The 17294-nt window shown below is 40.9% G+C and overlaps 2 protein-coding genes across 3 annotated transcripts in view; one reads left to right on the top strand and one right to left on the bottom strand.

The window, feature by feature from the left end:
• The window catches only part of SAMD12 (sterile alpha motif domain containing 12), a 503731-nt gene that overhangs the window by 258292 nt on the left and 228145 nt on the right, over window positions 1-17294 (bottom strand). The gene's annotated exons all lie outside the window — the stretch shown is intronic.
• LOC133758291 (copper homeostasis protein cutC homolog) lies at window positions 2481-3227 on the top strand. Its single transcript, XM_062189465.1, has one exon. It carries the CDS (start codon window positions 2498-2500, stop codon window positions 2927-2929), a length of 432 nt encoding a protein of 143 aa, XP_062045449.1. The 5' UTR covers window positions 2481-2497; the 3' UTR covers window positions 2930-3227.

Here is a 17294-nt window from a genome sequence, read left to right as displayed (position 1 = left end):
TTTGTACATAGAAATACATGACTTTAACCAGATTTTGTCCTAAGAGGTGAGGTGCTATATAAGAAAAAAAAAATTAAACATGTGGCATTGACCTGGAGACTAGGTTGTGGAAAAAAGATGGAAAGAGTCTGAAGAAGCTTCCGGTGAGAAAAGTGAGAAGAATGATAATGGAAAATGTGTATAATGCTACGAAAAGCTGTTGTAAAAGAGAATTATATAACAGTGGTGGGAATTTTAGAAACTTTTGTTTTAAAGATTCATGTTTTTAAAATTTATTTGAGAGAGTGAGAGAGAGAAAGGGAGAGACAAAGAGACAGACAGCCAGACACACACATAGATCTTCCATCCACTGGTCTACTCCCCAGATGACTGCAATGGCTGGGGCTGGGCCAGGCTGAAGCCAGCTTCTTCCAGGTCTCCCAAGAACTTGTGCCATCTTCTGCTGCTGTTCCCAGGCCATTAGCAGGGAACTGGACAGGAAATGGAGTAACTGGGACACACGTGCCCATTTGGGATGCCAGTGTTGCAGGCAGTGGCTTTAACTGCTATGCCACAACTCCAGCCCCAGAAACACTGTTACGTATAGTATTGTAGAAAACAAAAAATGTATTAATTGACTCTAAGATTTCAAGGATATCAAAAGTTTCTTTTCACTTCGTTTTATAAGTTGCAATAAAATACAGATGAATTTAAAAGTAACTTTGAAGTTTTCTATCAGAATTTAGAAGAAAAATAAAGGAACCATTAATTACTTAATTCTAAAGTAAAACTGTTTCTCTACCCCAGTATCTCCCAGCAGAACATCATCAACACAGGAAAGTGAATTAGAGTACAAAGCTCAAACCTAGGACTTTATGAGAAAGATGTGGTCTCATGGTTACTATGAACACACAATGTAAAACCATTTTTTAGTACCTTAAAAGATTTGAGATGATGTATCACAGATAATTTTATGGGGGAAAAATCATGATAGGTATCATGACCCAGTACCCTGTAGAGTGTGATAAAACAGGACTTGGAAAAATTTTAAGGGCATTGTCCCACAATGGGCCATGATAAAGAAAGGCATTTTTCCAAGATTTTAATGCATATGACTTTGTCTAATAAGGCAAATTCCAATAAGATTTCCTGAAAACCCACTATTTTTTAAAGAGAATTGTATTGGCACAACACACCAACAACTCAGACTAAAAAGGTCAGATACAGAAACAAAGATCATACGTTGCACACAAAGCTAAAATATTGACTATCTGACACTTTATAGAAAAAAGTTTGCTGACAGTCATCTAGATTTGGTAAATCCAAGAAACACAGACACTCAATCCCAGGGAACAGTAATAGGCTTGGCAAGATTTCAGAACTGATAAAGACTTGTACTTATTATGGTGATCTTATCCCTATCCCAATATTTTGTGTTAGAAGGCAGATGACTACTCTCTTTAGTTTACTGACATTCCTCTCAAGGAGCCATACCAAGGAATGGCACCTTAAAAGGATTCTTACCTAAATCTGCACCTGAATTAAATAATAAGATCCTGGATTTTGAGCCTGAGCCTGTCATGCTAATGGGATAGATCTTTGGTGGGTGAGTTTTATGAAGGGCTAAGTATAATTCACATAAAATAGTGAAACAGTTTGTTGTCTGAGCAATGACCATGGTGATTGGAAAACATGTGTGAAAATTCTTTCATACTCCTGAAGAGAGGTGGAGTCTGCATTCCCTGTCTGCAAGGATTTGGGTCTATTCCAACTTACAGAGAATGCCAGAGGCTACTGCATAAATCCCACCACTAGATTGGAAAGAACTATGCATTTTCTATATAACTCTTATGAGATATTTGCTCTAGGGAAAGGCTTTGCCATGTAAAGCTTTTGATCCCCCTCAGCCCCCATAATGTTGGAGTGGAGCAGTCACTCTTCCTGATAATCCAGCTGGGTCCAGACTCCTAGACAAAAACACCAGACTAGGGAGGGATGCTCTCTTGGACTAGATGAGTTCATCTACCAGCTGAGTATCACTGAGAGTGGGAAGATCAGAAGAACTGCTCAGTTAAGCCCTTCCAGAATCTTTGACTCCCAGAATTTGTGACATATAATAAAATCACGGTTGTTTTCAGGTACTAAGTTTTTTAAAAAAATATTTATTCATTTATTTGAAAGGCAGAGTTACACAGAGAGGCAGATGCAGAGAGAAATCTTCCATCCACTGGTTCACTCCTCAAATGGCCCCAACAGTTGGAGCTGTGCCGATTCGCAGTCAGGAGCTTCCACAGGGTCTTCCACGTGGGTGTAGGGTCACAAACACTTGGACTATCTTCTTCTGCTTTCTCGGGCCATAGCAGAGAGCTGGATCACAGGTGGAACAACCAGGTCTTGAACTGGTAGCAGCTTTACCTGCTACAGCACAGCACCGACCCCTTCAGCTACTAAGTTTTTTTTTTTTGACAGGCAGAGTGGACAGTGAGAGAGAGACAGAGAGAAAGACAAAGAACTGTGCATGTCCCTTATTGCTCTTTGCCGTCCTCTGCCAGTCACTTTCCACCGAGCCTTTGACATGGTACAAGATCCAATGGCAGCCCTAGAGACCCTCTTAACCTTGGGATTTGAGCGAGTATTGACCAGTGGATGTGACAGTTCAGCACTAGAAGGACTACCCCTAATAAAGCGACTCATAGACGAGGCAAAAGGCAGGATTGTGGTAATGCCAGGGGGTGGCATAACAGAAAGAAACCTACAAAGGATCCTTGAGGGTTCAGGGGCCACAGAATTCCACTGTTCTGTTCGATCTGCTAGAGACTCAGGAATGAAGTTTCGAAATTCCTCTGTTGCTATGGGAGCCTCACTTTGTAGCTCAGAATATTCTGTAAAGGTAACAGATGTGACCAAAGTAAGGACTTTGAATGCTATTGCAAAGAATATCCTGGTTTAGCCAGACCTCTCTGAGACACATGATGATCACTGGATAAAGGTAGAAGTATAACCTACAATTTCTTATGAGACAGTTTTAACTTACTTCTCTTCACATGGCCATGGAGAATGTTTTCCAGAAGAAAAGGAACTTGAAACAGAGATACAATCACTTTCTTTGCTTAATCTTGCCAGCCATTGCTGTCATCATGAATAAATCTGGTCTGTGCTTTCTCTGCAAACAGACTTAGTTTGTGGTGAACTGGGAAAACTCAGCTGCAAGGTACGAATTTAGAGTGTGACTTCAGGATCAATTCAGTAGCAACGTTTTTCTTTTTCTTTTTTTTTTCTTTCTTTTTTTTTTTTTTTTGACAGGTAGAGTGGACAGTGAGAGAGAGACAGAGAGAAAGGCCTTCCTTTTGCCGTTGGTTCACCCTCCAATGGCCGCCATGGTAGGCGCGCTGCGGCCGGCGCACCGCGCTGATCCGATGGCAGGAGCCAGGTGCTTCTCCTGGTCTCCCCTGGGGTGCAGAGCCCAAACACTTGGGCCATCCTCCACTGCACTCCCTGGCCACAGCAGAGAGCTGGCCTGGAAGAGGGGCAACCGGGACAGGATCGGTGCCCCGACCGGGACTAGAACCCGGTGTGCCGGCGCCGCAAGGCGGAGGATTAGCCTGTTGAGCCACGGTGCCGGCCACGTTTTGCTTTTTCATTTATAAAGTAGGCACGCTGTGGCCGGTGCACCACGCTGATCCGATGGCAGGAGCCAGGTGCTTCTCCTGGTCTCCCATGGGGTGCAGGGCCCAAGCACTTGGGCCATCCTCCACTGCACTCCCTGGCCACAGCAGAGAGCTGGCCTGGAAGAGGGGCAACCGGGACAGGATCGGTGCCCCGACCGGGACTAGAACCCGGTGTGCCGGCGCCGCAAGGCAGAGGATTAGCCTAGTGAGCTGCGGCGCCGGCCTCAGCTACTAAGTTTTAAAGTATTTTTATTATGATTCAATAGGAACTGTTCAATATGTATGTGTAGGGTATACATTATGGGGAGGTGCTGTGGACCCAGCCGTGGAACTTGCTTTGATCAAATGTGACATAAGAAGGGATTTAAAAAAACAACAAGATTGGGTTTCTCTTCACTTGCTATGAGAATATGTACCTGGGCCAGCACTTTGGAAGACAAGACATGGCAGCAAACTGTCTTACATAAATGAACAGCCAGCTGCCTCCAAGACAAGTAACTGCATCCAGCATTGCTACTCATCAAATACAGCCTAAATTTCCAGGATGCAAACTTGTGAGCTAATAGTTACTGTTCTGAGTTGTTCATTTTCTACGTTGCAAATGTTGCAAATGTATCGTGCTATACCATTTTAGTAGCAACAGTTAATCAGTACAATGAGAACTTTTATTTTGTTTTATCTTATGGTGCTTTCCTAACAAAATACTTTGTATCTAATCTTATAGTTTCCTGCACTGTCCATAGTTCCCTCAGCATATTCAGTCTACTATATTGTCTTACAATGCTCTTTGGTTCTTGAATATCCATTACTCTCTTTTCTGCCTCTGCTAATACTACATGTTCCTCATATTCCTGCTAAAATCATGTAACCCTAGAATCAATCAAGATCACTCCATCTCACAATAGTTTTCCTTCCCTTCTGGATGCTTCTTTCTTTCTTTCTTTCTTTATTTGAAAGTTAGAGTTCCAGAGAGAGAGGGAGAGACACAGATAGAGTGATCATGCAGCTATTGGTTCATTCTCCAGATGGCCTCAATAGCCAGGGCTGGGCCAAGACTAAGTCAGGAGGCAGGAGTCCTAGTCACTCACATGGGTGGCAAGGGCCAGGGCACTTGGGCCATTAATCTCTGCTTTTCCCAGGCCATTAGCAGGGAGCTGGATCAGAAGTGGAACTGGTGCCCATATGGGATGCTGGTATCTCAGGTGGCATCTTTATCTACTATGCTGCAATGCTAGATTCTTGTAGAATGCATTTTGTTTGACATTCTCTTTCTTTCTTGTTTATTTGAGAGAGAAGGAGGAGGGTGTGGGAGAAGGGAAGAGGAAGTGAAAAAGGGAGAGATCCCATCTGCTTCCAATAGTTAGGCTGAAGTTGGGAAACAGGAACTGAATCCAGGTTTCCCCTGTGGATGGCAGGAACCCAGTCACTTGAGCCATCACCATTGCCTCCTAGAATCAGCATCAGCAGGAAGCTGGAGTCAGAAACCAGAGCTGGGTGTTGAACACAGGCTGATAGGGATACAGGTGTCTGACCTTGCATCTTTTTTTTTTTTGACGGACAGAGTGGACAGTGAGAGAGAGAGAAACAGAGAGAAAGGTCTTCCTTTTCCGTTGGTTCACCCTCCAATGGCTGCTGTGGCTGGCGCACCGTGCTGATTCGAAGCCAGGAGCCAGGTGCTTCTCCTAGTCTCCCATGCGGGTGCAGGGCCCAAGCACTTGGGCCATCCCCCACTGCACTCCCAGGCCAGAGCAGAGAGCTGGACTGGAAGAAGGGCAACTGGGACAGAATCTGGCGCCCAGACCAGGACTAGAACCTGGGGTGCCAGCGCCGCAGGAGAAGGATTAGCCTATTGAGCTGCGGTGCTGGCCTTAACTTGCATCTTTTTTTTTTTAATTTTTTTATTTTTTTGACAGGCAGAGTGGACAGTGAGAGAAAGAGACAGAGAGAAAGGTCTTCCTTTTTGCCGTTGGTTCACCCTCCAATGGCCGCTGCAGCCGGCGCATCATGCTGATCCGAAGCCAGGAGTCAGGTGCTTCTCTTAGTCTCCCATGCGGGTGCAGGGCCCAAGGACTTGGGCCTTCCTCCACTGCCCTCCCGGGCCATAGCAGAGAGCTGGCCTGGGAGAGGGGCAACCAGGATAGAATCCAGTGCCCCAACCGGGACTAGAACCTGGTGTGCCGGTGCCGCAAGGTGGAGGATTAGCCTGTTAAGCCACGGTGCCGGCCCTTAACTTGCATCTTAACAACTAGGCCAAACATCAATCCCTACATCATTCTCTTAACAATTAACTGTAGATTGCTTTGAGATGCTACTTAACTTGTGTTTTTCATTTCCTATATTTTAAGATCTGCAAAGGCAGATATCATGTGTCATGTTACTTCCCCCCTCTCACCCCGGGTCCTATAGCACTTAGCCCCGTTTCACCAACATAATAGGTGCACAATAAACAGAGGAAGAAGGCAAAGAATGAGCCATAGTTTTTGAAAGGGGCTTAGGTAGACACAACAGAACATGCATTTTATAACATTGCCTATAATCATATTCTATTACTTGAAATTTGAAAGAATAATAGAACTTATGGAAGATAACTGAGCAATTTGGTACAGGGTCAGAGGGTGGGAGGGAAATCTGCTGAAATCTCTAATGTTTTCAGTGAATCAGAGTCTTAATGGGTAAAAAGGTATTAAACAATTGCTGTCAGTCTTGACTATCTGCCAAATGACTGATCACAATGGCAGAGCTGTATTTCCCAACTTGGAGGTTTTGCAAGTCGTTAATAAACTGTGCAACACTTACCAGGTGTTTGGTTAAAGCATGCCTACATAAAGAGTTTGCAAATATTTATACTCCACAGAAATCCTCCCACTGTATTTAGAGAGTTGAAACAGAATAATTGTTTTAAAAGATTGTGTTTCTGATGCAGGGGCATTATATTTCTAAGAATCATAAAGAGAAGTATTACTCTGAAGCTTTTGTCTCAACTTCCCCTCACAAGGAAATTATCTATGAAGATAATATGAGAAAGCTGAAGTAAACTGTCATCTGCCAAACATTCTATTTTGATGACAATGTATCATATCTAACATTTTTTTTTAAAAAAAGGAGAAATAAGAAATACTCCTTTAATATCTGTTTGGGAAAAAAAAAGCATTCAAACCAAATCAGCTTCAATTTTGTAAGACACAAGCACATTTGTTAACTTTTCTCTTTCTTTTAAGGGGAGTCTTTAAGTAGGAAGTTGGAAATTAAAGTGAGGTCACATATGTATTCTGCCACTGAAATAGAAGTATGTTTCAGGGGCAGGATTTTAAGGTAGGGAGGGGGAAACCTCATGAGTCCTTTATTATTACTCTTATTAAAGGATAAGAGCATTCATTTCACGTTAGCCATAAGAGAACCCAATGTGCTTGCTTATCTAGCAGAAGATGGTAGGTGTAAATTACTACATCCACAAAGAATGCTCTACTTAGCAGCGCATGTCTAGGGCCAACCACCAGTGCTTTCTGACTAGTGGGGACCAGTGGGGATATATACGACTCTTTTCCTATCACGGGATACCTAACATGGAAATTGATTAATTTATATCCAAGGATGACCTAATAGATTTTTTTTGATTCATTGTGATTGGCTGTCACTTCCTATCACGTTAATTTAGGAATTCCTACCTACCAACGGGAGATCTTGCAGGAGGAACCAGAAAGATAAGGAAGTGCCCACAGAAAGCCCATGCACCAGTGTGAGTACCCTACAGTTGGCTTGTGTGAAAGCTCCCCCTTCAGGAACTTAGAACAACTGCAAAAGGCAACAAGAGGTTGGGACAAAGGAAAAAAAAAATCCCCAAAATTTCTGCCCAAGGCCATGCCACAAAAGTATTTTTCCCCTTCCTTTGAAGATCTTTTATTATTTAACTGGAACCTCTTGTAAACTAGAGACATATAATGAAACACATTGTCATCCATGCCTGCCCAATCACCCTCCAGGAACAACTATTATTAAAAGAATAAAGATAGGGGCCAATGCTGTGGCACAGTAGGTTAATCATCTGCCTGCGGCACCAGCATCTCATATGGACACAGGTTCTAGTCCCATCTGCTCTTCGGATCCAGCTCTCTGCTATGTCCTGGGAAAGCAGTAAAAGATGACCCAAGTCCCTGGGTCCCTGCAACCATGTGGGAGAACTGGAAGAAGCTCCTGGCTCCTGGCTTTGGATTGGTGCAGCTCCAGCCATTGTGACCAATTGGGGAGTGAACCATCAGATGGAAGACCTTTCGCTCTGTCTCTTCCTCTCACTGTCTGCAACTCTACCTCTCAAATAAATAAGATCTTCTTTTAAAAAAGAATAAACTCTGTCAAATGTATAAGTGTGTGTATTCTGCCATCAAAAATCAGTTATTTAGGCCGGCGCCGTGGCTCAACAGGCTAATCCTCCGCCTTGCGGCGCCGGCACACTGGGTTCTAGTCCCGGTCGGGGCACCGATCCTGTCCCGGTTGCCCCTCTTCCAGGCCAGCTCTCTGCTGTGGCCAGAGAGTGCAGTGGAGGATGGCCCAAGTGTTTGGGCTCTGCACCCCATGGGAGACCAGGATAAGCACCTGGCTCCTGCCATCGGAACAGCGCGGTGGGCCGGCCGCAGCGCGCTACCGCGGCGGCCATTAGAGGGTGAACCAACGGCAAAGGAAGACCTTTCTCTCTGTCTCTCTCTCTCTCACTGTCCACTCTGCCTGTCAAAAAAATAAATAAATAAATAAATAAATAAATAAAAATAAAAAAATATCAGTTATTTATTTTCTGAAAACAATGTGAAGGAAAGGACACTTTTTTTTTTTTTACAAAATGTTATAATTGGAAAAATTTTTGTTAACTAAACAATTTGGAGATTCTGCTTTTTACTCAAGATAAGCACACCATGGGGCTGGAGCTGTGGTGTAGTTTGTGAAGCCACTGCCTGCAGCACCGGCATCCCATATGGGCACTGGTTCAAGACCCAGCTGCTCCACTTCTGATTCAGATCCCTGCTGACATGGTTGGCCAAGCAGCAGAAGATGGTCCAAGTCTTTGGGTCCCTGCACCTGGAAGAAGCTCCTGGTTTTGGACTGGCTTAGCTCTAGTTCTTTCGGCCATCTGGGGAGTGAACCAGCAGATGGAGGACCTCTCTTCCTCTGCATCTGCCTCTTTCTCTCTGTAACTCTGCTTTTCCAATAAATAATCTTTAAAAAAACAAAGCACACCAGAAAGCCAACTCATATTGAGTATTTCCAAGAATCAGGAGAGTTCCTTTCATTGTATAGTCTTCAGTCATATTCTTGTACAGGATAAGCTGGTTCCTTCTCCAGGTGTTTTAAGAGTGAGCTATCCAATCTGCCCACTTAAGCCAAATAAGCAACCCCTGAGAGGCACATTCCATGCTGGAAATGGCAGCTCACACGTTGATATCTGCCTGCTATGCACTAGACTAGAGGGAGGGTTGCATCAGACTAACAGTGCTCAAGGCCTCCATGATTCAAACAGATCTTCCATTAAAAGTATCTCAACATTCTTAGTTATCTAGCATGGCTTCTCATTTCCCTTTACAAGTTTTTCGGGACATCTCTCATGGTATAGTGAAAAACAGTCATCTATTCTTGGCTTCCTTTTTATCAATTTAGGGAAGTGTGGTTCCAGTAATAAGTTAATACTTAACCACTGAAGTGGAATCAAGGAGGTACTTTGCAACTTGTATGATTCATCTAAATCATGACTCATCTAAATCATGGTGTGCTGTCATATAAATGTCAGATGTAGGGAAAACTTACAGGAAAAGTTACATGAGGTGATGGGCTTTGTACTTGTATTACTATTAATCATATTAACTATTAATAATCATAATCATAATAAATTAAGCAGACCAGGGGAAGAATTTAGAATTTTTCAGAGTATATGACTCAAATTCTGGCAAAAGATAATCAATGACACCACACTTTCACTTCACATCTCTAATATGCCCATGGGAGTTGGCTGAAATCAAGGTAATCTTTAAACTTGGGAAGATTCAAACAACAAAAATCTGGTTTCATATAAAATATCATTTAGTTTGCTGAACTGAATGTTTCAGCTGCCAAACAGAGGGAACTGTCCCATGTGAAAAACAAGCCATCCAGTTAGTAGTTTCATTCATTTGGGCTTGATTAACCTGACCAGTACTACATATGACAACTGGTACAATGGAATCACAAGATAATCGCTACACTTCATTTAACCCCATTGAACTCTTCCAATCTTGTTTGCTCCCAGTATCTCAGCCATCTCTCCTTTCATCCTTCAAATATTTAATATCAATATCTATATGAACAGTAATGTATGTTATTTTTAATTATATATAATATAAAATCTAATTTTGGGGACTCAGATAACTTTTTGAATTTTGATTTTTCCAAGTATTTCCAGATTTTTGAAAGGTTTTTTCATTTTATCAGTTTTTAAAAAAACTGTAACAGATGAAATTTCCTAAAGATTACCCTCTTCTGAATTTTTTTAAATGGAGCTAAGCAGAATTGGGTTAAGAAGAGATACTGTGAACATATGTGTTTGCACTAAAGAATATGCAGTTTCCAAGAAAAGCCCAATCCCCTACTCTGGCTTCTCTGTGTCTATTCTACTAGAGTTGGTTATCTAGCAATAGCTCAGCAAATGTTTATTGAGTAAATTAATGAGCACCAATTCAAAGATAATTGAACAATTAGCAGGTAATGAATGATCTGTAAATTAGCAACTTATAATAAATTACAAATTATGTAGTTAATCAGTAAATAATTAAACAGAGATAACAATGGATAAAATGTTTAGTAAGTCAACAAATGGCCAGAATCAAAAAAGAGTAGCTCCTCTAAAAATTAAAAGTCCCAAATACAAACTGTTTGCAATGGCAGGTATGTTATTATTTTCAAACACTGTAAGATATAAATGGGTACTGAAACAGAATTAGATAAATAGTGTGCATTGCAATTCCCTGTGCCATCTTGCATAATAACCTATTATTAACAGTGATTTAATAGTCCACTGCCAAACACCCAATTTTGAATCTTACTGTTGAGATATATTTATGAGATTTTCTTTTCAGACTCCATTGTTTTGCACATGCAGGCTTTGTGACACATTTTTGACAAATAACCTGCTCAAGTATTCTTGAGCTGGGCTTCTGTCCAGTTGGGTTATCCTTTCTTTGCTTCTATTTCTCCTGCACATCATTGATTTGATAACCTATTTCTGCAGGGCCTACTATGTGGTGTTCTGATGGCAGTAGGCCAGTTTTTTTTTTCTTTCTGTGAATTCTGATGTAATGGTTCCTAAATAAATGAGTACAGGAGGGTACTTCAAAAAGTTCATGGAAAATGGAACTAAAAGTTTATTTTGGTGAAAAAAATGAAATCCCATAATACACCTTTTCCATAAGCCTGAAAATTTTTTGAAGACAACTTGTATGTGTAAATTTCAATATTTGTTGTACCAGAACAAAGTTATCTTTTAATCAGATTTTCCATACTTTTTGAGATAGCCTTATATATGGAACACTTATTTTTCTGGAGCTGTGACGTTTCAAAGGTAGACACTATAATATGGATTACCTCCTGAGCCTGGCTTGGCTTTCCTCTTGGTGGTTTCAGTAACAATCATTTTTATTGATACTGCTTGCAAGAAATGGAGTATACCTGCTTGTAAGATTCAATTTACTTCCTAGGCTTTTTTTCTAAATGTACTAAAAAAATCCAACTCAAATGTGTATAGCCAGAGGTGATAAAGGGAGAGGGTGACCTATTGCAAAAAGTTCTAAAGGCAAAGTCAACCAGTTTCTTAAATAAAAAGCAGAAGAATGTCAAGGATAATTTTCCAACCAGGAAATGCTTTTGCCAGTACTGAATCCAATACATGATCAAAGAGAAACCTTGGTGAAACATGTTTTTCCATTGTTTCTAGTCCATCTGTCTCTGATATTTTGTTAATTATCTCAGAAAAGTATTTTGGTATAATTTTCTTTTCCCTTCTATATCTAATTAAAGATAACAATTTCTCTTGGTGAATCATAGCTTCAGCATTAAATGACCTTCAACAACTTGGGATATTTACATCATTGTAAACTTCTGAATCTCCTAAGACAAAACTTCTTGATTTCAAAAGGCTTCCCCTATATTTGTAGATTAATGGTGTATACCACTCTATATTAGAAAAATATTACTGTGCTGAATATTTAATTGACAAAGGTAAAGTAATAGGAGTAAGGCAGGCAGAATTTTCCTTACATTGGAGCAAAAATAATTAGCCTTGGGAGTCAGAGGAGCTCAGTACTGCCATCTACTGGCTATGTGGTCTGCATCAATTTTATTTTTGCATTTCTGTTTTAGGTTACCCAACTGAAAACAAATTCACACTAACATTCTATAAACAGGGTTCTGACATTAGAAGATAATGCATGTAAAATAACACTTCATAAATTTCAAATATGATGCAGATATCAATGGTAAATTTCTTATGAGTAACAACACCTGTAAGATTGTGGGGATCCTCATAATAATTAAAATGTTTAGGAAATTGTTCGGAGGACTTGGGTATTTGTCTGTACTTAGCTATCACTTTATCCTTTACTCTGTAGTCATCCATGTCTGATGGGAGAGGGGATCCTGTTTGACTTGGACTTAGCAGGAGTGTATTTTACAGATGTAAGTATATCTTTCCCCCCTTTTCCAATGTTCTCAACGATTCATCACTGAATTTATTACTAAAAGGAATATCCTTCTGGAAAGACTACAGTAGTCCCACCTCCCCTCTATGCCCTGTATTACGCCTCAACATCCACTGAAAGATTTATAAAGAAGGACACCACTGTGGCCACATGTGACCTTCTGAAACTGCTCACTGTATGTTCTCCCCTGGAAGCATTTCTAATGTCCTCATGTCATATATTACCTGCTGTGTACCAGCCACTGGGGAAAGACTGAAAATTTAATGAATTTAAGAAAAGCTGTGCAAATTTCTTTTTTGGAGAAGCCTTAGGGAAGTGGGAGGCAGATAGAAAGAGAACATTCAGAGAAATTATACCGTCCCTAAGGGTGGCATCTACAGAGGAGAGCGACAGGAACTTGGAAATGTATTTTTTTTTTCTCTTCTGCTCTTTTACCTACAGAGTTGACTTCAGCACCAGGGCTGGACACAACCATGGCAAAGGGGGAGGGAATCTGATCAATATTGACATGGAGTTCACAGAGCTTTGTATATATGCACGTGTGTGTTTGGGAATGAGGTTGAAGAACTCAGAATATAATCTAAGAATGCAGTACATGGACACAGCCAGGGAAGGAGGGTAGGATGTTAACTGCAGAAGAAAATGGGACCAGATATACAATTTATTCAGAGTAAAAAAATATACAACATTCAGAGAATAAATACAAAGAGACAGAGAAAATATTTTACATTCAACAACTGATATATTAGTGCATTAAAATATATAATTTTAAAATTTATGTTTATTTGAAAGGCAGAAAGAGACAGATGTATCTATGGGTATACTCTCCAAATGCCTTTAACAGTCAAGCCTGGGCCAGGCAAAAGCCAAGAGCCTGAAACTCAATTCTGGTCTCCCATGTAGGTGGAAGGAACTCAAACGCTTGAACCATCAGCTGCTGCCTCTCAGGGTCTGCATTGGCAGGAAGCTGGAATCAGAAGCAGAGCCGGGACTCCAACACAAGCATTTCTTTATTGGATGCAGGTGTTCCAAGTGACATCTTAATCACTGCATCAAATGTATATCCAATTATTTACATACATATATATTTAAATACATATTTTAATTAATATAAATAAACTAATATTTAAATATTTTACATATAAAGAATATAAATATAATATATTTATATTTATAAATATAAATATAATATTTAAAGAATTATTTATTTGAAAATGAGTTGTAGAGGAGGGGGGAGAGAGGGAGAGGGAGAGAGGAAGAGAGGGAGGGAGGAAGGGAAGGAGAGGAAGACGGAGAGGGAGAGGGACAGGGAGAGGGAGAGAGAGAGAGAGATCTTCTATCTGCTGATTCACTCTGCACATGCCATAACAACCAGGGCTGTGCCAGGCTGAAGCAGGAGGAAGCCAGGAGTTTCATCTGGGTTTCCTACATGAGTGACAGGGGCCCAAACACTTGGACCTTATTCTGTTACTTTTCTGAGACAATTAGCAGGGAGTTGGTTTGGAAGTGGAGCAGCCAGGACACAAATTGGCACCCATATGGGATGTCAGCATTGCAGGCAGTGGCTTTACCTACAATGCTTTGCCACAATGCCAGATCTTCAAAAATATATTTTTAAAGTGGAAAACAGAAGGCTATGCTACCCTCTAAAGTATGATGCCACTCTCAGCAATAAATATGAGTGTAGAGAAAACCATTTGAAAGGATGGAGATCAAATCAGTAATTATTTCTGGATGTTGGAATTAGAGGGAAATTTTACTGAAAAACTATGACTTACCAATTTCTTTCATAGAGCTCACTGAGAAAAAACATTTGGACAGAGAAGGAAGAAGTTACAACATGGATTTGCAAATTATAACCAAGAGACCACACCTGGCCAGGTATTTGTTTCTACAAAGTTTTACAGAAATATAGATACCTAATTCATTTACATACTACAATTCATTTACATACCTAATTTATTTACATACTACAAAGTTGAGTAGTAATGACAAAGACTCTACATCCTGCACAGCCAAATAGCCCCCTGTGTCCCTTAACAAGAAGAATCCATCCTCTAAGACTGAGCTGTCCACTGCACAGCTAATTATTCCTAGCTGTGGAAGCCTGGGGAAGTCAGAACTTCTATTCCTCAGTTTCCCCATATGTAAGGACAGGGATAACAGATGTTAGAATTGTTATGAAAATTCAATGAATAATGCATAAAAGTACCAAACATTAAACTTGTATACATTGTGTGTAACAGAATAAATGCTCAGTAAACGCTATGCTTCTGTGTAGTCTTCCTTTACATAGGTTACATTACTCTACTAATATGTTAAACCTAATTAAATTTTTATTTATCCAAACGGTAACATATTGGCAGTTTTTATGGTTCACTGTAACCACACTTTAGCCACTCACTCCTACTTAAACTGTGATCTCTATCAGTGTCATCAATACAGTCAATTTTGGGTAAGATAAATTGCCATGAAGGGCTGGAAATCAAACTCTAGCATTATTATACCAAATTTGGACATTTGGATACCCTAAACAACATACTATCAAATATAGTGTCTTATGAAACACAAGTTGGCAGTTAATGTACCTATGCTGTGACAGATTCTGTGCCCTTGCCCTAAACAGAAGCCTTTTAGATAGAGGATGCGCATTTCCGTCTCACAAAAAAGGAACTAAACTTTCAGCAGACCCAGGGAGTTTCCACACACTGACAATCACGCCTGGCACTAAGCAGAGTTTCAGTCTGCCAAAACATCCTGGGAAAACCTGCTCAAATGGAATACTGGGCTCAGGATATATATTGCAAAATCTGGAGTATCTGTCATTCAGGCACACTTAAAAATGGCATTTTGGAGACTTAGTATAAATCCAAAATAAGCATTCTTTTAAAAAGTAAAATGAGGCTTTCCCAAGAATGAGACAGGAAGACAGACTTGAACATCAATGGAATGCAATTATAAGAAGCTGTAAATAGGAAAGTATAGGATGAACTTCATGAAAAGGAGGCAAATCAGGAAACTGAAAGACTAATCAAAACATTCTTATCAACAGGAGTGAAGAAAGCCTTTAAGTTCAGTGCTAAGTCTATCAAAGGAATAACAAACTCAATTTAATCCAATCACCACTTATTAGATGCTGATTTTATGCCAGGCTCTGGGTTTACAAAGCTAGAAATAGTGAGATAAATCCAACAGTATTTCTACCCTAGAGGTGTTTCTGGGCTGGTGGGAGGGAAAGAAATGTAACCAAATAAGTTTAGTAGCATGTGGTAAGTGCTACATTAACACTAATAGCTGTCATTCATTCACTGCATCAGGTGTAAAGAAAACATAGAATGAGAAAATTAATTCTGCTTATAGAATATTGCAGAGGGTAAGGAAGAGCCAAACACTGTGACTACAAGTTCCCTAGGTGGGTACTGAGGCAAGAGTGAGAGTGATTTGCTGCAGTTCCCAGGCAGGATGGATAGCAGGAATGTTTAAGAAAGATCTCATAAGCCAATCCTTTCAAACGGTTTTCTCTGCACATATATTTATTGCTGAGAATGGCATCATACTTTAGAGGGTGGCATGGCCTACTGTTTTCCACTTAAAAATATATTTTTGGAGGGTCTGGTGTGGTGGGATAGTAGGTGAAGCCATCGCCTGCAATGCTGACATACCATGTGCGTTTCAGTTTGTGTCCCAGCTGCTCCACTTCCAATCTATCACCCTGCTAATTGTCTGGGAAAAGCAGAAGATGGTCCAAGTGTTTGGGGCCCTGTCACTCATGTAGGAACCTAGGATTAATTCAGTAGGCATTAAGTATCTGTGAGCAGGGAGCAAACTGATTACACCTGTTTTCTTTTCTTTTCTTTCTTTTCTTTCTTTCTTTCTTTCTTTCTTTCTTTCTTTTCTTTCTTTTCTTTCTTTTCTTTTCTTTCTTTTCTTTCTTTTCTTTCTTTTCTTTCTTTTCTTTCTTTCTTTCTTTCTTTCTGACAGGCAGAGTTAGACAGTGAGGGGGAGAGAGACAGAAAGAAGGGGAGACAAAGGTCTTCCTTCCATTGGTTCACCCCCAAAATGGCTGCTACAGCCAGTGCGCTGTGCTGATCTGAAGCCAGGAGCCAGGTGCTTCCTCCTGGTCTCCCATGAGGGTGCAGAGCCCAAGCACTTGGGCCATCCTCCACTGCACTCCCGGGCCACAGCAGAGAGCTGTCCTGGAAGAGGGGCAACCGGGACAGAACTGGCGCCCCAACTGGAACTAGAACCCAGAGTGCCGGCACTGCAGGTGAAGGATTAGCCTAGTGAGCTGTGGTGCCGGCCTACACCTGGTTTCTAAACACACAAGAATAGATGCTGTCTTAAAGAGCCATGAGGCAGAATCAGAGGAGAAGGAAACAATGAAAACCTAGACCTGAAGGTTGGCAGTAAGGACAGAGAGGAGAGAATGTAGACAGGATGCAGCCAGGTTTTCAAGTGGAAATGCCAAAGCGGAGGCAGGAAGTCAGAAGACCCAGAAGAAAGGGAAAAATAGAATCCAGTTCTGGTGTGGGAAGAGCCAGAGAGAGTGGACAAGGAGGAGAGCACAAGCTAGGTTATCAGTGTTGGGAGAGACAACGCTTTTTCCACAAACATAAAGGAATCAGGTGGGCAGGGATAAAAAGGCAGATAAGATTACAGGGAGGGGTGTTAGGGAAGCTGACTGCCATCGATCTCTACTCTTAGAATACATAATGGGAAGAGAAATGAGAGTTTTGTGGAAAAGGGGCTGTATATGAAAATACCTTTGAAGACTGGGCAGGGAATAAACTAGAGACAGGTGAAACAATATCCAATAGCTCCAAAATCTACCTGAGCCAACAAGTCCTGCACTGGTGATACCTCTCATCAGCACACTTACTTGATTCCTATCAAGAGTGCTTTGAGCTTGTCACTTCACTCGTCATTAATTATATCA

The sequence above is a fragment of the Lepus europaeus genome, chromosome 4 (genome assembly GCF_033115175.1).
Source record: "Lepus europaeus isolate LE1 chromosome 4, mLepTim1.pri, whole genome shotgun sequence".
Taxonomy (NCBI): domain Eukaryota; kingdom Metazoa; phylum Chordata; class Mammalia; order Lagomorpha; family Leporidae; genus Lepus; species Lepus europaeus.
This window is presented reverse-complemented; position numbering and strand designations above follow the sequence as displayed.